The 20,777-nt window shown below is 41.8% G+C and overlaps 1 protein-coding gene across 2 annotated transcripts in view; it reads right to left on the reverse strand.

The window, feature by feature from the left end:
- The window catches only part of mib1 (MIB E3 ubiquitin protein ligase 1), a 134,948-nt gene extending 131,677 nt beyond the window's left edge, over positions 1-3,271 (reverse strand). For both annotated transcript variants that reach the window (XM_048528907.2, XM_048528906.2), the window contains exon 1: positions 2,861-3,271. In XM_048528907.2, the coding sequence (XP_048384864.1) occupies positions 2,861-3,089 (229 nt within the window). In that variant the 5' untranslated portion in view covers positions 3,090-3,271. The remainder of the gene's footprint in view (positions 1-2,860) is intronic.
- Positions 3,272-20,777: the final 17,506 nt, after the last annotated feature.

Consider the following 20,777-nt stretch of genomic DNA (forward strand, 5'->3'; position numbering starts at 1 on the left):
GACAGTATTCCATCCACGTCACCTTCCACCCCAACTCCTCTTGAAGTAACATGTTGAATGCCTGATCACTTCCAGGACCTCAATTTAAACTTTCCATTTGAAAGACAGCACAACACACGTGGTGAAACACTGAAATATAACCCTCAGTCCTAAAGCCACGCAGCAGAATTTGATCTCCCAAACTGCTGACTCAGAGGTGAAATTTAAGCCAACAGATCCAGACTGACAGTTTGCAAGGAAGAAAGGTTGGCTTTTAGAGTATGGCCAAAATCATAAAAGATATAAACACTGACACAGTAAGATTTAGTCTGTAAATATTCCAAGTAACCCTGTGATTTTTAACATTAGTACCTAACTGCATTTATTGGAGATCACATTTTCAATAAATTAGAGCCCTCAGAAGGAGAACAATTTCTAACATTATCATGAGGACATTTTGTAATGTAAGCAAGTACCGTCTGCCATGACAAAAAACTTACACAGTAACTTCAGAATTTCAAAAATGTTCCTTCTGAGAAAATCAGTGACTTGGGTAAAGCCTAATTTTCTACATTTTCCAAAGAGCTCTGGCAGTGTGCCACCTTGAGCTGGCGTTGTTCTTCAGATTATGGCTTTTCCATAAAGTCAGGAAATAAATTCAAAGATATTGGTCCTCTGACAATGGGAATATACTTTTCAACACAAGGCAAGAAACAGCTTGGAGCTAATGGTATTCAGCCAATGGCGTTGCCATGTCATTGAGTTTCTAGCTTTGGCAACTGGAAAAGGATCATGAGGGGAAAGAAGCTTTTTACAGAAACCACGCATCCTGTATATGTTATGTATTGCAACCTCTGTCCACCAGTGACGGAAGGAACAGACAGAATCCAGCAATCATGATAATTGCTGTTACAAAAGGATTATATTTAGATTTGAGTGATGCACCTTCGCAGCCAACTGGCAAGATCGCCTTCACCTGCAATTTCAAGTTAAAACAAAAGCTTTCAGAGTTCAGGTGAGTTACTCTGTGCAGAATTATTAGACTTTCCTCTGCTTGTACAGCGAACATTGATGTGATTGGACCATTTAACTTTCCAGATGTTGATATTGGGCATGCTTTTGTCAAGTGAAGGTGAAAGATGAAAGGTAGCCAATTCCCAGCATTGAAGTTACCTGGCTGTACTCAGCTAATTGCTGCCTGTGCTTTGCTAATATCAGTCTGCTTATAATGTAATTTGATTTCAGTAACAATTAGAATACTGAAAAGCCAAATTGAAAACAACCTAAACATATCTCAAACATGCACAGTTTCTAAACTGAGTTTGACAGCTCCTAGTTTCAACGGAAATCTATTCAAGCTAACAAAGCCGTCAAACTGCCAACTGCAGTAAATGTTTAAGTACTACTCCAGTTATTAGAAGCAGCGGTACAGACATTAGTTTCAAGACAAACAATCTTTAGATAACATCCATTGCCCCAACAATACATTCATGAATCAGAATAGAAGTTAACCCAAGAGACTCTATCATCTTGGAAACATTCTTGCTTAAACTTATTTACCAAATTAATTAAACACAGTCAAAATTTAATTTAGCTTTTAAACAAAACTTAACTTAGGAAGACTGGAAATAGGGTTTGTGATTATATTTGTATTTTACCTTAACAGTGGCATAGTAATTTACTGCACTTATTCTTGTGCTATATGTTTGAAACAAGATATAATGACAGAAAAAAAATGCATAAATTTCCAAACAGAAGTACGTGTGTAAGTATTGATTACAAAAAATCTTCACAATGATTTTTCGTTTCCAATCTTTAATTCAAACATAGACTACAATTTATTGGAAAGGTGGTTTTATTTCCAACATGCTCAAGTGGCAATCATATTCAAGTTACTTGCAGAGGGTTTTTTTAATTGTATCATATTCCAGTAATAACATGTAAGAAGCAGTATCGATAATGTAACATGTTGAATTGACCTTTCGGCAAGTAACAATGATCACTAAATGCATTCTGCAGATAGCTATTTTCTTTGACAGTTATTACATCTGATCCAGAAATAACAAACATTGATGAGCCTCACAAGACGAATACAGATAACTGTAACATGCCCAGGAAACTAGATGTCTGTTTAAATTATGTACAGACGTGCAACTTATGCATACACTACATTCCAAAAGATCATTAAACCGTAACAACTACAGGTGCACAGGAAGGTAGGACAGCATTATATCCCTTGGGTAAATTTCTATCAATAAATAATAATGTTCAATCACTGCTTGTTTTCAACATTGAAACCGTTGTTTACATTAACTGACGCAAACTAATCACGTCTGTGGACACGAAAATGAATCTGTGCCTCAACAGAAAAACGAACATTTCTGGAAAACATCAAAGCAAAGCCATATGAGGAATATATGACTGAAGTAGTAAATGAATAAGGGAGGGGCAATACAAAGCCGCAGAGATAACAGGAAACGGTTATGTGTTACTGAATTAATCGCCAAAACTCGCGTTTAACTTCAGTAAATCAGGTGAAATAACAGCGTCACATTTTAATAAGGCACTCGTCTCATCCCGATGTCGCTGTATTCGTTTTCTATAGCAGTCGCTTCAGTGCCCATCACTCAGCCTCTCCAAACATGATTCATTTACCTGGAGGTCAATTTTAATTTTGTTAACGGGGATGCATTTTCCTATTGATTTCCGAACACAGGCGGTGGGGTAGATTTTTGGATGTTGATTGCCCTCCCGAGGTTGGGGCCTGCCCTCAGCTCTCCCCACCCCCACCCCTTTACCAGACAGGCCGGGATAAGCACAATGAGAGGCGACCACCCTTGGCCCCGGCCCCAGCCTCGCCTGTCCCTATGCCCCGCTTTACCTGTCGGCGCGCTGTCCAGGATACGCAGATCGTAGGCCCCGGAGCAGCGGTAGTTGGCGGCGGTGCCGTTGTCCCAGACGACCACCACCTCCTCGGGGCTCTCGAAGCTCCGCACGGTGCCCACATGCCCCTCGCCCCCGTCCTGTTTGCCCCATTTCCAGTCAGGGCCCCGCACCACTCGAGCCCCGACCCCCTCCATCATCACCCGGTTATTCCTGGAGCCGCTCATAGCGGCACCGCCGAGGAGCTAGGGTCGGGGAAAAGCGGAGGTTTATGCAGTCCCGAGGTTAGGTTACGGGGCGAGGGGGGTATCCCCCGGTACCGAGGGGCGATTTGGCGAAATTCGGTGATTTTTTTTCTCTCTCTTTCTGTGTGTTGTCCACAATCCGGGAACTACTTGGTGGGAGGGGGGAGGATCAGGTACCGCGCATGTGCAAAATGGGGAGCCAACAAAGTAGAACGCCGTCATCTTTGATATGGGCAAACGCCGCCGCCATCTTTGATATTGGTGTTGGAGCCAGCAGCTGCCCTTTTTTCCCTTGAGCTCTGTCCTGTTAACCCACCATCTGTCCACTCGAAGCCTCTTCTTTCCTTCGAGCCAAAAAGGCAGAATTCTCGCTCAAAGTGCTCACGCTTTATCCACGATCAGCTTTGTTTGTCAAACTCGACCTAAATGTACTATCAGTGGAAATTAGGAGGGCACTTTTCCACTGCTTGGAATCATACCTAGCGCAAAGGGAATGGTTACACCATTGGACTCCAATCATCTCAGACATGATATTGCTGTAGGAGTTCCTCAAGGCAGCATTCAAGGGCTAACCCTCTTCAGCTACTACATTAATTTCCTTTCCTCCATTGTAAGATCCAAAATGGGGATGATTGATCCACGTCCCGGGTCATCTGCCACTGTTCAGATGCTAAAACAATCTGTGTCCATGTGCTGTAAGTGACTAAAACCCATGCGACACAAGTGCTTGGCAATGACCATCTTCAACAAGAGAGAATCTAGATATTTTTCCACATTGTTCAATAGTACGATCATCACAAAACCCCCATCACAAGCCTGGGACTTACCGTTGACTACAAACTGAATTAGACCAGTGAATATAGTGTGAGCTTGTCCAGTTTGCTTGGAGGAATAGAAAGGCACTTTCAGTTTTTAGAAACTTCAGAATGTTTTGGTGTAGAGAGTGTTCTTGTGCATGAATTGTAGAAAAGTAATACACAGGTTATAAGGAAGCAAATGGAATTTTGACATTTATTAAAAGTAGGGAAAAGTTGCTGAATCTGTTTAAGACATTAATGAGACCACAGCTGGAATATAGCGGAAAATTTTGGTGCCCTGATTCGAAGAAGGGTGTAGTTGTATTGGAGGCAATTCGGAGGAGGTTCTCTCAAATGAAAAGCTTTGCTTATGAACATACAGTCAGATCATAATAAGCAAGGGTGTACAGGTAAAAAAGACTTAGACAGAGGCATACAGGTTACATTTCACAGGGCATGCGCTCAGTGAGATTAACGTTAGCATGATCAGCATTATTTGAGGGTAGAGAATCCATTCATCAGTATAATTAAGGCTGGGAAGAAGCTGTGGCTGAACCTACTCGTGCGTTTGTTCAGGCTTCTGTATCTCCTGCCTGATGGAAGAGGTTGTAGGAGATCATTACCAGGGTGTGATGGGTCTTTGATGATATTGGCAGCCTCTCCGCGGCAGTGAATCATGTAAGTGGAGTCTACGGATGGAAAGTTAGCTTCCGTGATGGTTTGAGCTGTGCACTCCACCTTCTGTAATTTCCTACACTGCTGGGTAGAGCAGTTGCCATACCAGGCTGTTATGCACCCGGACAGTATGCTTTCAATTGTACATCTGTAGAGGTTGGTGAGGTACCTGATGGACATGCCAGATTTCCTGAGCTGCCTGACAAAGGAGAGGTGTTGTTGTGCGTTCTTGACTGTTACATCTACGTGGGATGTCCAGGACAAGTTGTTGGTATCGTCACTCTGAGGAACTTGACACTCTCCACTCTCTCAATCTCAGTTCTATTGATGTAGATGGGGGTGTGTTCTCCTTCTTTCTTTCTGAACTCAATGGTCAGTTCTTTGGTTTTGCTGATGTTGAGAGACAGGTGGTTCTCATTGCACCTTGTCACGAAGCCCTCTATCTCCCCTGTGTTTTAACTTGTCATTGCTAGATATCCCTTCTACTATGGAGTTCTCTTCAGTGAACTTATAGATGGTGTTCATTCGGAATTTGGCAACACAGTCATGGGTGTACAGGCAATGCAGTAAGGAGCTGAGGACGCATCCTTGGGGGTGCTCCAGTGTTGAGTGTTATTGTGGAGGAGGTGCAGTTACCTATCCTCACTGATTGCGGCCAGTGGATCAGAAAGCTGAGGATGCAGTTGCAGAGGGTGGAGCCGAGACCAAGGACACAGAGTTTTGAGATCTGTCTGGAGGGGATAATGGTGTTAAAGGTGGAGCGATAGACATATGAGCAGATGTTTGATGTACATGTCTTTGATGTCCAGATCTTCCAGGGATGAGTGCAGGGCTAGGGATATGGCATCCTCTGTGGACCTGTTACATCGATAGGCAAATTACAGGGGATCAAGACAGGCTGGGAGACTGGAGTCAACTTTGGCCATGACCAGCCTTTCAAAGCACTTCACAATTATAGAGATCAGGGCCACTGGGTGGTAGTCATTGCATGTGCTTTCTTAGGTACAGGGATGATGGTGGTCTTCTTGTAGCAGGTGGGGACTTTGGTTTGTAGGAGGGAGAGGTTGAAGATGTCAGTAAATACATCCACCAGTTAATCCAAACAGGATCTGAGTGCTCAGGCAGGGACAACTTCCGGGCCTCTTGCTTTCTTTGGGTTGACTCCCAGGAAGACCAGTGTGATGTCTGCAACAGTGACCAAGGGCGCAGGTATGACCGGGGCTCACGGGGCAAAGTTCGCTGCATCTCTGACATTCTGCTGAAACTGAGCATAGAAACCATTGAACATGTCAGGGAGGGATGTGACTTTGTCTGCTATCCTGCTCTACTTCATATTGTATCCCATAATGTTATTTAGGCCTTGCCATAGATGGCAGGAGTCTGTTTGGCAGATTTGGGCCTCTAACATGTACTGGTACTACCTCCTGGTGTCTTTGTGGAGGTCATATCTGGATTTTCTGTAGTGGTCTGGGTCATCCGACTTGAATGCTGCATGTCTAATCTTCAGTAGGGAGTGGATTTCCTGGTTCATCCAAGGTTTACAGTTGGGGAACACTCGAATTAACTTCTTTGGTACACAGTCCTCCACGCATTTGCTAATGACAGCAGTGGCATGCGTGTCTATGTTTTCTGCCGAGTACTTTAACATGGTCCAGTTCACCGATTCCAAGCAGTCCCGGAGATGGTCTTCCACAGTCTTGGAGCAGCATTGTACTTCCTTTTGTAAAGTATATAAGGCGCTAAAGGGGATTGACAAAGTTAATGCAGAATGGATTTGGAATAATCTAGAATGAGAGGACATAGTTTTGAAACCAGCAGATTTAAGCAAGAGTTGAGGAGAAATTGCTTCTCTCAAATGGTTGTGAATCTGTAAAATTCACTGCCGCAGAGTGCAGTGGATGCTGGGACATTGAATAAGTTTAAGGAGGAGATAGAAAGATTTTTAATTAGTAGTGGTTGAATGTTCACTGAGAGTGGGCAGGAAAGTGGATTTGAGGCCAAGGTGAGATCAACCATGATCATATCAATTGGTGGAGCAAACCAAAAGGCTAAATACCTATAGAGATAGTAAAAACTGCTGATGCTGGAGTCAGAGATAACACAGTCAGAAAAGAAGAGTCCTGACCTGAAACGTCAACTTTCCTGCTCCTCTGATGTTGCCTGGCCTACTGTATTCCTCCAGGTCCACCTGAAACGTCAACTTTCCTGCTCCTCTGATGTTGCCTGGCCTACTGTATTCCTCCAGGTCCACAATGTGTTATCTCTGACTCCAGCATCAGCAGTTCTTACTTACTCTGAGTGAGGTATAACCCTACTGCGAAGCCTCTTCTAGATATGTCCACCTTGAAGAAGTTATCCTCTCTCCCTTTAGAAAGATCTCAGTGCATCTCTCTCCCACTAAGTACCCCCACTTCCTTATAGCTCTTACATAAATGTTACCTTGATGTCTAGGGCATTCACTCTTAACTCTGCCATACTTCACTGAGGTAGAACAATGGAAATGAAGCCATGCCCACCCAGAATCATAACAGAAGTTAACAATTTTATGAAAATATTCAACATTTCACAATTTGCCTATCTTTTAGACCCAGGTTGAGAGAAAGCACAGACCAGGTTTCTGAACTTAACAATGATTACTTTATATTCGAAATAAATAATAATAGCAGCAGGTAAATAACTATGAACATATAGCTACTGTTAAAACTCTAACCCCCTTGTAAATTCCCCCCGCAGACACACAAAAAAAATGGTAACATGCTGGAGGGGAAAATCTGGGAAAGCAATCTTTTGTGAGATAAAGTGAATAATCGATCTAAATTTTTAATTACGTGTTAATAACGTAGTGTGAGAAATCAAAGCAAGGTGGCTGGGCAGATACAAATCACCCATTATCTAATTCAACAGTGAAGTTGAATGGTTGACTGCTATTCCTATACCTTCCTAAGTTTATCAAGAAATATTGATTAAAGACAGAGTATTTGAGACATTGATCAATGATGATCGAGATGCAGTGAAAGATTCTTTCAGTGCAAGCTCCATAATAGTGAGCTCCTGTTGCATTCAATGTAGATTTATTTGAACTACAGTTTCAAAGTAAGAGAGCTGTCTAGAATTAAGATATGGATTAGCAACAATCCAAGTGGAACCTGATTTGCCTCTTCCTCTTCCCATGCTCCTAAATTGGATATAGGTTAAAAAAGGAATAGGGCCAAATTTTCCAAGGACTGGAAATGACAGGCAGATTGGCGTGCCAGCCATTTTTATCAAAGAAGAGAGCCCTGCATTTCTGAGAGGAGATTTTGATCAGGAATCCCTCAGAAACTCAAAGCCATACTTCCATTTCATTGCAGTGGCATGAAGTCTGGTGGGCATAGGGGATAAGCATTGGGTCAGGAGTTGCCAATGATCCAATAGAGGGGTGTATATAGAGTTGGGAAAGTGAAGTTTGGGGTGTATGAGGTAAGTGTAGGGTCAGTTTAATAGTCACTCAGGGTCTTTTGTTTGCAAAGTGGGATGACAATTTCCCCTTATGTACCATATCCAGTTAGATGTCATGGAGGGAAGTTTTGGACTCTCAGTGCTTGACAGGATGCACAATGTGATTTTATATCTTAGAACTGGTGGCCAGGATCCCAGGATATCCTGACAGTGCTGAATACCTCCATGTACAACAAGTGAGAATTGAGCTAGCATTGCATAAGTGGTACACCATAGGAATTTGATAAGTTGTCAGTGAGATGAGTGTGCGATGATAGCACAAGAAAACTTGATAGGCCTTGAGAGAGAAACCATCCATAAAACTCAATAGAAATTATATTTTGTCAAAATGTGGTAAGATTTAGCTGTTAGTTTCTCTCTGCCTTCCTTTTTATGCCTGTTATGCCTTTTGTGCCTTTTTAATGAAATTGTATCCTTTTGATCATCCTCTCCAACATGGATTATCCTCTTGGCACTTCTGGCTGAATATTGCTGTGAATGCTTCAGTCTTATCTTTTGCCTGTCATTGTGGCCAACAGGTAGGGGAGCTAGCATCACGTCACAAGAGCACACCCCATCCTCCAATTCTGAGGAATGGTCACTGTACCTGAAACATTGACTGTACTTTCTCTCGAAAGATGCTGCCAGACCTGTCATGTTTTTCCAGCAATTTCTGATTTTGTTTATACAGCTGAAGAAAACAATTGACTTTGAATATAACCTCATAAAAACGTCAGGTAAACAGTCATCTCTTATGTGATTGCCTTTGACAAGCTTCAATGTTTGGTTGGAAAGGATTAAAAAATGTTTAATTACATCAACCTCTTGACAATGAAAGGTCACCTGCAGTATTATAAGATAAATAGTCCTTTTCAAAAATTATGAGTTGGTGTTTTTGCTTTCCTAAGCTGGTTCAAAAACATTGTTATTGCTACAGGGTGAATTGATTCCAAACACAGTGTGTACAGGGTGTATGTGCATTGAAGGTACGAGGGGCTATTGGGGTCAGAGACATGGGTTGGCAGGGACCTATAAGAAGCCATCATGGTAGGTGGAAGGCATGAGTTGGCAAGAAGGGAACATGGGGATCATGGGGGTGTGGGACTCTGAAGAAGAGAGGGGCCATTGAGAAGTCAGGGAAAATACTCATCGAGAGTATTAGCCATCGAGCGCAAGTTTACTATTCAGGATAGGCAGGGGCACGGTAAAGGAAGGGAAAAGACTTCTGGATTTATTTCAATGCGCAAGGACTGACTGGTCAGGCAGATGAGCTCAGAGCATGGATTGGCTCTGGGGACTGGGATACTATCTGAGGTTTTGGAGTAGATCTGTAGCTCAGGTTGTGGGTGTTGAGGTTGGTTGACTCGCCGAGCTGGTTTGTTGTTCCGCAGAGATTTCAATACCGTGCTTGCTAACATCCTCAGTGCAGCCTCTGATGAAGTGTCGGTGTGTTTTCCCACCTGGCTTTTAAACTCTGGGGTCCATTGCAATGGATTGCCTCACTTCTGTGTTTCCTCCGTAGTGGAATGTATATGGGGTCGAGTTCAATGTGTTTATTAATAGCCTGCTTTGTGGAGTGCCACGCTTCCAGGAATTCTTGTGCTTGTCTCTGCCTCACCTGTCCCAGGATCTTGCTGTTGTCCCAGTCAAAGTCATCATTCTTGACTTTGCAACAGAGGCCAGAGTTTAAAAGCCAGGCAGGAAACACACCGACGCTTCATCAGAGGCTGCACTGAGGATGTTGCCAAGCACAATAATGGAACATCTGCAGAACAACAAACCAGCTCAGTGAGCCAACCAGCCTCAACAGTGGGATATAGCCATAACAGAACACGGGGCTGAGGACTGGCAGCTCACTGTTCCAGGATACAGAAGCTACCGGTGTGACAGAAGTACAAGTTGGCAAGGAAGGGAGTTGCCCTTTTGATAAGGAAGGACATAACAACAGTGCTTAGAGAGGATCTTATTAAGGGGGTCATCAAATGAGGCCATATAGTTAGAGACAAGAAGGGGATGGTCACTCAGTTGGGGCTGAATTACAGACCCCCGAATAGCCAGCAGATACTAGAGGAGCAGATATGTAGAGAGACTGCAGATACCTGTAGGGATAACAGTGTAATATTAGTTGGAGATTTTAATTTTCCTTGCTTTGAATGGGCCACTCAGAGTGTAAAAGGCCTGGACAGGGTGGAATTTGTCAAATGTGTCCAAAAAAGTTTCCTAAATCAATATGTGGACAGCCCTACTTGGGAGGGCGCAACGCTGAACCTACTCTTAGGAAACAAGTTCAGGCAAGTGACTGAAGTGTCAGTCGAAGACCACTTTGGGTCCAGTGACCATAACTCTCTTAGTTTTAAAATGCTTATGGAAAAAGATAGGACAGGTCCACAGGTTAAGGTGCTAAACTGGAGCAGGGCCAATTTTCGGGCTATTAGGCAAGATCTAGCAGTGGTCAATTGGGTGAGTCTGTTTGAAGGAAAAGGCATGACTGGCAAATGAGAGGCTTTTAAAAGTGCGATATCAAGAATCCAGGGACAGTATGTTGCTGTGAGGGTGAAGGGAACAGCTGGCAGGTTTAGGAATCCCTGGCTGACGAGGGATACTGAGGCTCTGATCTGGAAAAAGAAGAAGGCATACATTCGGTTTAAGCTTTTGGGCTCAAGTAAATCCCAAGATGATTACAAAAAGTATAGGAGCGCACTTAAGAGGGAAATCAGAAGAGGTAAAAGACGGTATGAGATGGATCTGGCAGATGAGGTTAAAGATAATCCCAAGAGATTCTATAGCTATATTAAGAGTAAAAGGCTGGCTAGGGAGAGAATAGATCCCTTAGAGATCATCATGGCTGTCTATGTGTGGAGTCACAGGAGATGGGGGAGATTTTTAATGAATATCTCTCCTCAGTGTTGACTGAGGAGAGAATCATGGATGCTGAAGAAATAAGGGAAACAAGTGGGGATGTTTTAGACCACATACATATTACCAGAGAGGAGGTGTTACCCACCTTAGATTGCATTAAGGTGGATAAATCCCCTGGGCCTGATCAAGTCCATCCTCAGACATTGTGGGAGGCTCGGGAAGAAATTGCAGAGGCCCTTGCAGAGATTTTTGCTTCATCTTTAGCCACTGTTGAAGTTCTGGAAGACTGGACGGTGGCTAGTGTTGCTCCATTGTTTAAGAAAGATAGCAAAGACAAGCCAGAGAACTACAGGCCAATCAGCCTGACATCAGTGGTAGACAAGTTATTGGAGAGGATGCTGAGGGGCAGGATCAACCAACAATTGACTAGTCAAGGTCTGATTAGGGATAGTCAGCATGGATTTGTGCACGGGTAGTCATGCCTGATAAAACGTTTAGAGCTTTTCGAAGAGGTAACCAAGAGGATAGATGCGGGTATAGCAGTGGATGTTTATATGGAATTTAGTAAGGCTTTTGACAAGGTCCCACACAGCAGGCTAGTCATGAAGGTTAGGTCGCGTGGGATCCAGGGAGAGCTAGCTAATTGAATTCAAAATTGGCTCAATGGTAGGAAATAGATGGTGACGGTCGTAGGTTGTTTCTCAGACTGGAGGCCTGTGACAAGTGGTGTGCCACAGGGGTCAGTGCTGGGACCTTTGTTATTTGTTATTGACATAAATGATCTGAATGTGAATATACAAGGCTTGATTATAAGTTTGCGGATGATACAAAATTAGGAGGTAAAATTGATAGAGAAGAAGATTATCAAAAATTACAGAGGGATCTTGACTAGATGGGGAAGTGGGCTGAGGATTGGCAAATGCAGTTCAACACAGATAAGTGTGAGGTGTTGCACTTTGGAAAGTCAAACCAAGGTAGGCCTTATACAGTAAGTGGTAAGGTCCTGAGGATTGTTGTTGAACAGGCGGACCTAGGAGTACAAGTATATAGCTCATCGAAAGCAGTTTCACAGATGCACAGGGTGGTGAAGAAGACATTCATTGGTCAACGCATTGAGTATAGGAGTTGGGACGTTATGTTACGATTGTATAAGTCGTTGGTGAGGCCGTGCTTAGGAGTATTGTGTACAGTTTGGGTCACCCTGTTATAAAAGACATTGTTAAACTGGAAAGTGTGCAAAGAAGATTTACAAGGATGTTGCCAGGACTAGTAGGCCTGAGTTATAGGGAGAGGTTAGCCAGGATATGACTTTATTCCTTGGAATGTATGAGAAGAGGAGTGACCTTGTTGATGTGTATAAGGTCATGATGAGCATAGATAGGATTAATGCATGTGGTCTGTTTCCCAGGGATGGGGAATTGAAAACTAAAGGTTTAAGGTGAGAGGAGAAAGATTTTATAAGGGCCTGAGGGGCAACTTCTTCATGCAGAGAGTGGTGCATAAATGGAATGTGCTGCCAGAGAAAGTGGTTGAGACAAGTACAATAGCAACATTTAAAAATCATTTGTCTATGTACATGGATGGAAAAAGTTTAGAGTGATATGGACCAAATTCAGAACTAGTTGAGTGGGCACCATGGGCAGCATGGACCAGTTTGGGCCAAAGGGCCTGTTTCCGTGCTGTATTTCTCTATGACTCTATGACCACCTTCCTTTTAGAACAGGGTTCACGACTCCTTTGACGTCCATGAAGCATAACAAATCCCACCACGGCAGATGGTGGAATTTGAATTCAATAAATATCTGGAATTAAATATCTAGTTATGACGATTGTCAGAAAAACCCATCTGGTTCACTAATGTCCGTTAGAGAAGGAAACCCATCCTTACCTGGTCTGGCCTACATGTGACTCCAGACCTGCAGCAATGTGGTTGCCTCTCAAACTGCCCTCTGGACAATTAGGGAAGGGCAATAGCTGCTGGCCTGGCCAGTGTGTCCATTATCAAATGAATGAATTTTAAAGAAGTCTTTGGAGGAGCCGACCTAAATCTCTGAAAATTATTGAAAACTGGAAAGTGCCTACCCCTACAATGGAGCCACCCGGAACAGGGGTGCTGGGTGCGGGCTCACAACCATAGCTATGCCAGTGAGAATTGGATATGCCAGGATTGAAGGCTCGAATCCTAGAATCAGGTCCCATATACCATTTTTAAATACCTCCAGTATTCTTCCAAATGCAAAAATCTGGGCCAGAGTTGAACAAACATCCAGTGCAAAACAGTATTTACCTTGCCTTAATTTGACCTTGTTTTATCTTGTAAAAACAAGCAAATCTCATTCTTAAAGCAGATGCCACACTTTTAAAACAAATGCTGAAAGTTTTCAAGGAAATTGTAACTGGTTACCAGTGTCAACAAATCATCCACTGCACACAACTGCCAAGATAGTTAACATTTTAATTAACGTTGTAAAGTGTATGCTTATAAAGGATAATCAATCATCAATACTGACTGAAATGCACAAAATTATTCCTTGCATTGCAGGGAATGTATTTTTCAATCAGCACATTCATGCTCTCTTGATTCCCCCCCCCCCAACGCCAACAAAAAAAAGCAGACATAAGAACTGTGATGAATAAATATGTCTTTGGATCCAAAAATGGCTAAAAAGCTCTACATGCTGGCTGCTTTTGAAAAGGCACGTGTTTTGCAGAGAGACCCTAGAACGTGCTTGCCCTGTGGAAGTTAGACAACATTACAGAAATCATGTTTACTAGTATCTGGGAAATATGGTTAATCGTTATCATCTTCAAAAAACATAGGGAACTTTATTTGTTCTCTGATGTAACTCTGCACATACATACATAAGAGCACCAATCATATTTCTAAATAATTCTATTAAACCTCAGTACAGGTAGTCACCTCAAGAAAAAAAAATCCTAGATCTGTCCACAGGGACAATAACTCACCTATGTGCAATGAATATTAGAAAATTGTTGGATTTGAGAACATATCTGTAAAGCTCTGATGAAGGGTCTAGGCCCGAAACGTCAGCTTTTGTGCTCCTGAGATGCTGCTTGGCCTGCTGTGTTCATCCAGCTACACACTTTATCATCTCTGTAAAGAGACCAGCCCAGTTTCAATTCAACTTACATAAATTTTCCAATTTCCATCGTAATTACCAACTCCAAACCAAGATGGAGACCACAGTCTTTCATCGATACCTCAAAATCTGTTCCCTGGCCAACATCTCCATCCCAACCCACGACTCTGCCTGAGTATGAACAAGAACATTCACAAGCTTGTCATTCTAACAGACCCTAAGATGAACTTCCAAGCACATATCCCTTCCATGACTAAGATCACCTTTTCCACTTCCATAATAATTCCTGTTTTTGCCCCTGCCTCAGCATATCTGCTGTGGAAGCTAATAACTCAGATTTTGTTACCTCTCAAGCTGAGTTCCAGTGTTTTACTGGCTGGTCTCCCATATTTCACAGTCCATAAACTTGAACTCAACCAAAATTCTGCTGTTCATATGCTTAACCTGCACAGAATTGTTTCCAGCGATGTCCCTTATCCTTGCTGAACATTGAGGCTTGTCAATTCCACAGACTAAAATTCTTATGGTTGTTTTCAAGTCTTTTTGCTGCTCTCACCCCATAGCCCTATCACTTCTTCCAGCTCCGTCTAACTGATAGATTAGATGAGGCAAAATGAGCCAGCAGCTGTGGCACACAGTACTTGGATTTCCGTGAGGTACGATACGAAAAGATTAGTACACAGCTGAGTAGCTCTTTCAGGGACAAGTACAGACATGATGGATTGAGAAACTTCTTTCTATACTAGAAAATTCTATGATTCGACATGATGAGGTTCCATGGAATTGAGCATTATGTATTTACATGGACAGCTGAGAGGGAATAGAAATAAAAGGATCATTTTCAAATTGGCAGCCTTTATTGACTGAAATGTCACAATAATCAGTGCTAGGGGCACTATAACTTACAATCCATATGAATTATTTATATTTAATATTAACTACACATAAACAACTTAGGTGAAGAGACAAGGAGTAATGTATTGATGTTTCTTGATGACATAAAGCTAGGTGGACCTATGAAGTGAGAGGAGAACACAAAGAGGTTCCCTGCATAAGAAAATTAACTGAGCAGGCAATGACACAATTGATAGGCTATGATCTAGGCATGAGTGAGGCATTTCACTTCAGTTGCAATAAGAATAGAAAAGAATATTTTTAAAGCATGCCAAACATTTAAATGTTGATGTCCAGAGAGACTTATATGTACTCTATAAGGATCTAAGAATGCTAGCATGTGGATCTAGCAAATTTAATACTGGCTTTTATTACACAAAGTATGGGGTTAAGAATAAGGATGGGTTCCAGCATCAATTGAGTTAACAGTAATACGAGAACGAAGGAGGGCTTATAAATTCTAGTCAAATGATTTGGCATGCATTGTGTGGAATGCTCATTAGAATCAACCCCTTTATGGAACTGCATTTAGAGGCTTGCTCCAGGGACAGGAATATCCTGTATCTAAAAAGTAACCATTTCAATTCCTCTTTTCCCAAACCCAAGACCCCAAAGATCCTGAGATGGAATCATCAAATCAATTGCTCCTTTTTTAAACATTTATTAACGTTTCAAAACGATTTCAGACGAAAGCAGTATTTTCCTCATCTTTCTTCTGCAGCTTTAACAAATTCCTTTTAATTCGGGGCCTCTTGTTCTTGATCTCGTGGTGACAGGGAACATTTTTCTCCTCTAATGCAGCCCAGCCCTCACATCATTTTATAGACTTTATTCCAATCCTCCCTCAGCCATCTCTTCAGGAAACCATTTTCAACTCCTCCAATTGATGGTGCTCATCCCCAGGAGCTTTCTTGTGAAACTGTTTGATTTGGTCTCAATTTTCTCCACAATCCTTCCCATTGTGTGGTGAACGCAAATTGGTGCAATCCAGCCACATCTCATTGCTCTCGCGGTCTCTGTCACTATGAACAGGACCCAGGAGATACTCTTTATGAGATCTTTTCTCAGCCTGTCCTGCCAACGTTAATGTTGGCCTTTGCATGTCGGTGCCCCAAATCTGTTTTTGATTTGGATGCCAGAATGTTCTACTGACCCTGTTCTTCTGAGCAAAACCTATCACCTTACACTTTTTCACATCGGACTTCATCTGCCATCGATCCATCTACTCCACCAAATCCCAATATCTTTCTGATATTTAACACTATTCTGCTAACAATTCTCAGCTTGCTATTTTACTGACATTGACAGATTTCAACATTGTGCCTGTACATCAGGAGATAATAAACATCAAGAAAAGCAAGGGTTCTGCGTGTGTGTGTGTGCCTGCCTGGTCAGTGCATGAGTACAGGAGGTAAGATGTCATTTTGTGGCTGTACAGGACATTGGTTTGGCAAGTTTTGGAACACTGTGTTCAATTCTGGTTTCCCTGATGTTAGATAGATGTTGTGAAGCTTGAATGGGTTCAGCAAAGATTTACAAAGATGTTGCCAGGTTTGCAGGCAATAGGGAGAGGCTGAATAGGCTGCGGCTACTTTCCCTGGAACATCAGAGATTGAATGGTTACCTTATGGAGGCTTATCACATCATAGATAGAGTGAACAGCCAAGGTCTTTTTCCCAGAGTGGGGGAATTCAAAACCGGAGGGCATAGGTTTAAGGTGATAGGGGAAAGGTTGAAAAGTGAAAGGGCAATATTGTCACAAAAAGGGTGATGCGTGTATTGAATGAGCTACCAGAAAAGTTGGTAGAGGCTGGTGCGATTACAACATTTCAAAGGCACCTGGATGAACAGGAAGCTTTAGAGGGATATTGACCAAGTGCTGGCAAATGGGACTAAATTAATTTGGGGTATTTGGTCGGTATGGAAAAGTGTCTGTTTCTGTGCTGTACATCTCTATGACTCTAAGTCTTGCAAGAAATGTACAAGTCATGGTGAGACCAGACCTGGAGGATTCTATACTGTTAATGCTTTCATATTTCTAGAAAGGGTAACAGTACAGTGAAGATCTGTGAAAATTCAATTCTTTGGTTTCTGGGGTGAGATGGCCATCTTGTGGTGAGAAGTTGAGTAAATAGGGTCTATAGTCTCTGGTGTTTAAAAGAATGAGAAGTGGTCACATTAAAACATAAGGTAGACTGAAGGTATTTGATGAATATACACTGAGAGATTCTTATTTATAAGCAGACAATCAACGTATAAAAGTCTACAAGGACCTATTAAAGATAAGCCATATTTGAGAAACTTGGGTGTTTTGAAGAAGTGTGGAGAGGATTGATGAGAATAGTGCAATTGGTGTTGTTTATATTGACTTACAATATGTGTATGACAAAACCCAAATAATTAATTTCTGAGCAAAATTAAAGCCCATGGAATTAAATGGACATGGAGGTTTGGGATCAAATTTTAAAATGACCCTGGGTTTGGTATTGTTGGTAAATGGGCTGCTAATCTTCCACCACCGTGGCCCCACTTCTTTTTACTCCAGGAGGATTGGGAGGGGACAGCAACCTGTTTTCAGGTGTTGTGTCGCATATTAGACCAATTATAAGGCTTACTGAAGCCAGTATGCTCAAATCTATTTGGCATGATTGTCTTCCACAAAGGCCTGAACCACAGGCCTGCCACCAATCAATCAGGGAAGACCAATGTTCCATCCAGTTGGGAACCTCCACCCCCCCAAATTTGATATGGCCTGGACCACTGCTGACCATACAGTGGAGGATTGCAGTATGTTTAATGATAAATTAAATTTTGTTCAGGCACCGTCTCTTCAATCTCCTTCCATCATCAACACCAATCACTGATGAAGGGTTTTCCAAGGTGTCAGTGCAATTGGCTTCTATTGGCTCTCTATCACTTTATGAGCTCACCCTCTGTCCTTATTTAGATGGTGACACAAATTGACCTACTCATCAAAACTCACCTTGAGCATCAGACACTGATGCACTGATGGGGTTGAGACCCAGAAAGGCACCCAACATTGCATTCCCTACTCCAGAACAAAAATTCAATGGGTTCAAAATTGATTAAAGAACAGGTAGCAAAGTAATGCAGTGAGTATGTTTTTATTTCAAACTGAAGGCAAGTTGGACAGTAGTATTCCCAGGAATCAGTATTAGGATCATAGCTCTTTCTGATAAACAGTAGCCCTCACTTAAAGTTTTTCTTCCATCCTGAGAATCACTGTGTGAAAATAGTTTAAGTAAATCATGAATCACCTCAGGAATCAATATTAAAGCTGGAGAAATGCTCAAACAATCCACAATTAGCATTGAAACTTTCTGATTGAGAACCCTCACCTGCTCATTCTGCAAGTTCTCATCCTATCGTGTTATGTTTCATAAACAGAATACCCTTTAAAGATATATTCATGATATTATCATTGCATCATAGGAACAGATCTTTTGCTCCATCTCACTTCAGATCACTCTACTGGGAGCATGATCCTTTATTGTAAACTAACTGCTTAATGTGAGCCCCATTACTTATCTGTCTATAGAATGTAATGTTTGTACGTGATCGTCACTAATGTTAAATTTCTTTTGGACTTTTCATATCCAACCTGGTTTCTTAGATTATGTGAGATAACTTAAATGTGGACATATTGGGTCTAACACCTTTTGATGCCAATCTTACACCATAAACAGCCCAGGAATCCTTTCACCATTTCTCTACTATCCTGCAAAGGGGAAAAACAGTGTGTGTAAAGATACCTCCAATTTAATTGCTAGATTGACTACTTTCTTTGATCTCTTTGGCACAGCGGGCTCACTGCCACCCACCTGATGTGTGTTCCTGGCTCATAGTTAAGGCCCTGAGTAGCATACAGCTGATTCTATGTCTCTTTTTCTATTGTTTCTCTTGATCTTTTTCTCCCTCTCTATCGCTGTCTCTCGCTCTTCTTTCCCACCATATGTCTTCTTTTTCTCCTTCTCCTTTCCCTCTTTCTCTCCCTGTCACTCATTTGCCATTTTATTGTTCACATTCTGCTTTCAAAACTGTCAGTTTCTCAGAGTTTTTGTGGTGATTATTGAGGTCTGATGTCAATTGATTCTGCAGAATGATGTAGTGACAGGCAAGGCACAATGTCAAATGTATATCATGAAAACAGGCTCAATGAAAAAGAAACGTTCCAGCAAAATGGCATGAATGGGTCAATATTATTTGACAATCAGATAAACATACCAAAAACTAGTACCAGCATGATAGTCTGAACAGCCTGCTTCTGTGCTGTCTAATCCCAGATGGAAGTGGACTAATTCATGGAACTCTTTTTCAGTGCCATTTCTACATCTAAATCAAAGTTTATTTATTTATTTTCTGTTATGTCCATAATAAAGAAAGAATTTTTCTTTACAATTTCAAACCTTTGATGTTACTCATCTCCATAATTGGCAGAAAATAAATTTCATATCATCTTGCCCATAGGAAAAATTAAAATGCTGAAGATATATTGGCCAGTCAAAACATCAACAAAAATGCAAGATGTAAAATCAGAAAAAAGTAAAATATACAATTCATGCCTTCTGTGAGTTACTTCTACATAAAGCTAACACCACACATTGTTCCAAGATGCGAGAGCACCATCTTCTGGTTTCATGCCACTTGCATGAAAAACTTACATTAAGTTCACAATTGCCAGAATTTTTGCAGGATTTCTCCAGCGGTGAATCAGCATACGCCCAAAGAAATATTTTAAATGACTTTGCACTGAAGATACAATGAGAGTTTGGGATACCCTTAGGTCTTTCCCACCAAATTGCTTATGGATACCTATGGTCACCTGCTTTACAGTCTCTGGTTCAGTGTCAAATTTTGTTTGAGAATACTCCTGTGAATCACCCCGGGACATTTTATGATGTTATGATGATGTAGAACATAGACTATTAATCTTTCAACTTATCAACTAAATTGAAAGTATTGGAGTTTGTTTGAGAAAAAACAGTTAAAAATAAGCTGGGACATCTGAAAATGGCTGCTAATGTCATTGACCTGAAAGGTACTAAATTCAACAGCAATTTACAGATCTCGGTAACAGCCAAAGAACTACAGTTGCAAGAAAATGACTAAAACTGCCTACCACGTTGAAACAGTCTAATACAGTGAAAAGGCTATCTAAAGGTAATCACCTGGACATTAAAATTGTTCTTCTACAGTATATTCCTCACAATGAGACCTTCAGCATCTCTGAGGATGACACTTTTGACTGTAGGTATTGCTAATACAAACAGCATGCTCCAAAATTTGCTTAGCAAAGAGGAGATTGAAACTGCCACAGCAAGGCAAACCGGGAAACACTGACCATGGGCCATCAAGAAGACTCTGTTAAAAATGGATTGTTCCCACTGTGAGTCACCAGCCAGTGTTCACATAGCAAATCACCTGCAGGGCCCTCCTGTGAGAAGCAATGATTTCTGAAGAAGGGTCTAGGCCCGAAACGTCAGCCTTCCTGCTCCTCTGATGCTGCTTGGCCTGCTGTATTCATCCAGCTCTACACCTTGTTATCTCAGCAATGATTAAGCAATTGGTTTTGCTTTAGAAAGGAGAAACAGGCAGGAGAGTCGGTACTCTCCCACAGAGAAGCTGTAAAATGATAAGAAAACCTATAAAATAAAACACCTGTATCCCTGTTACTCTGCAGTTCTCAAGTTAGATCCCTGCCCATGTTATAAGTAAGAAGACAACACAGGGATAAATCATTTAATAATAAAAAGGAATTTCAAGCACCACAACACTCACCCTAGAAAAACGATTGAGCACACTTTAAAAGATTGTCTCCAGATGGACAATCAGCTTTGTAAACCCCT

This window comes from Stegostoma tigrinum, chromosome 5 (genome assembly GCF_030684315.1).
Source record: "Stegostoma tigrinum isolate sSteTig4 chromosome 5, sSteTig4.hap1, whole genome shotgun sequence".
NCBI classification, from domain to species: Eukaryota; Metazoa; Chordata; class Chondrichthyes; order Orectolobiformes; family Stegostomatidae; genus Stegostoma; species Stegostoma tigrinum.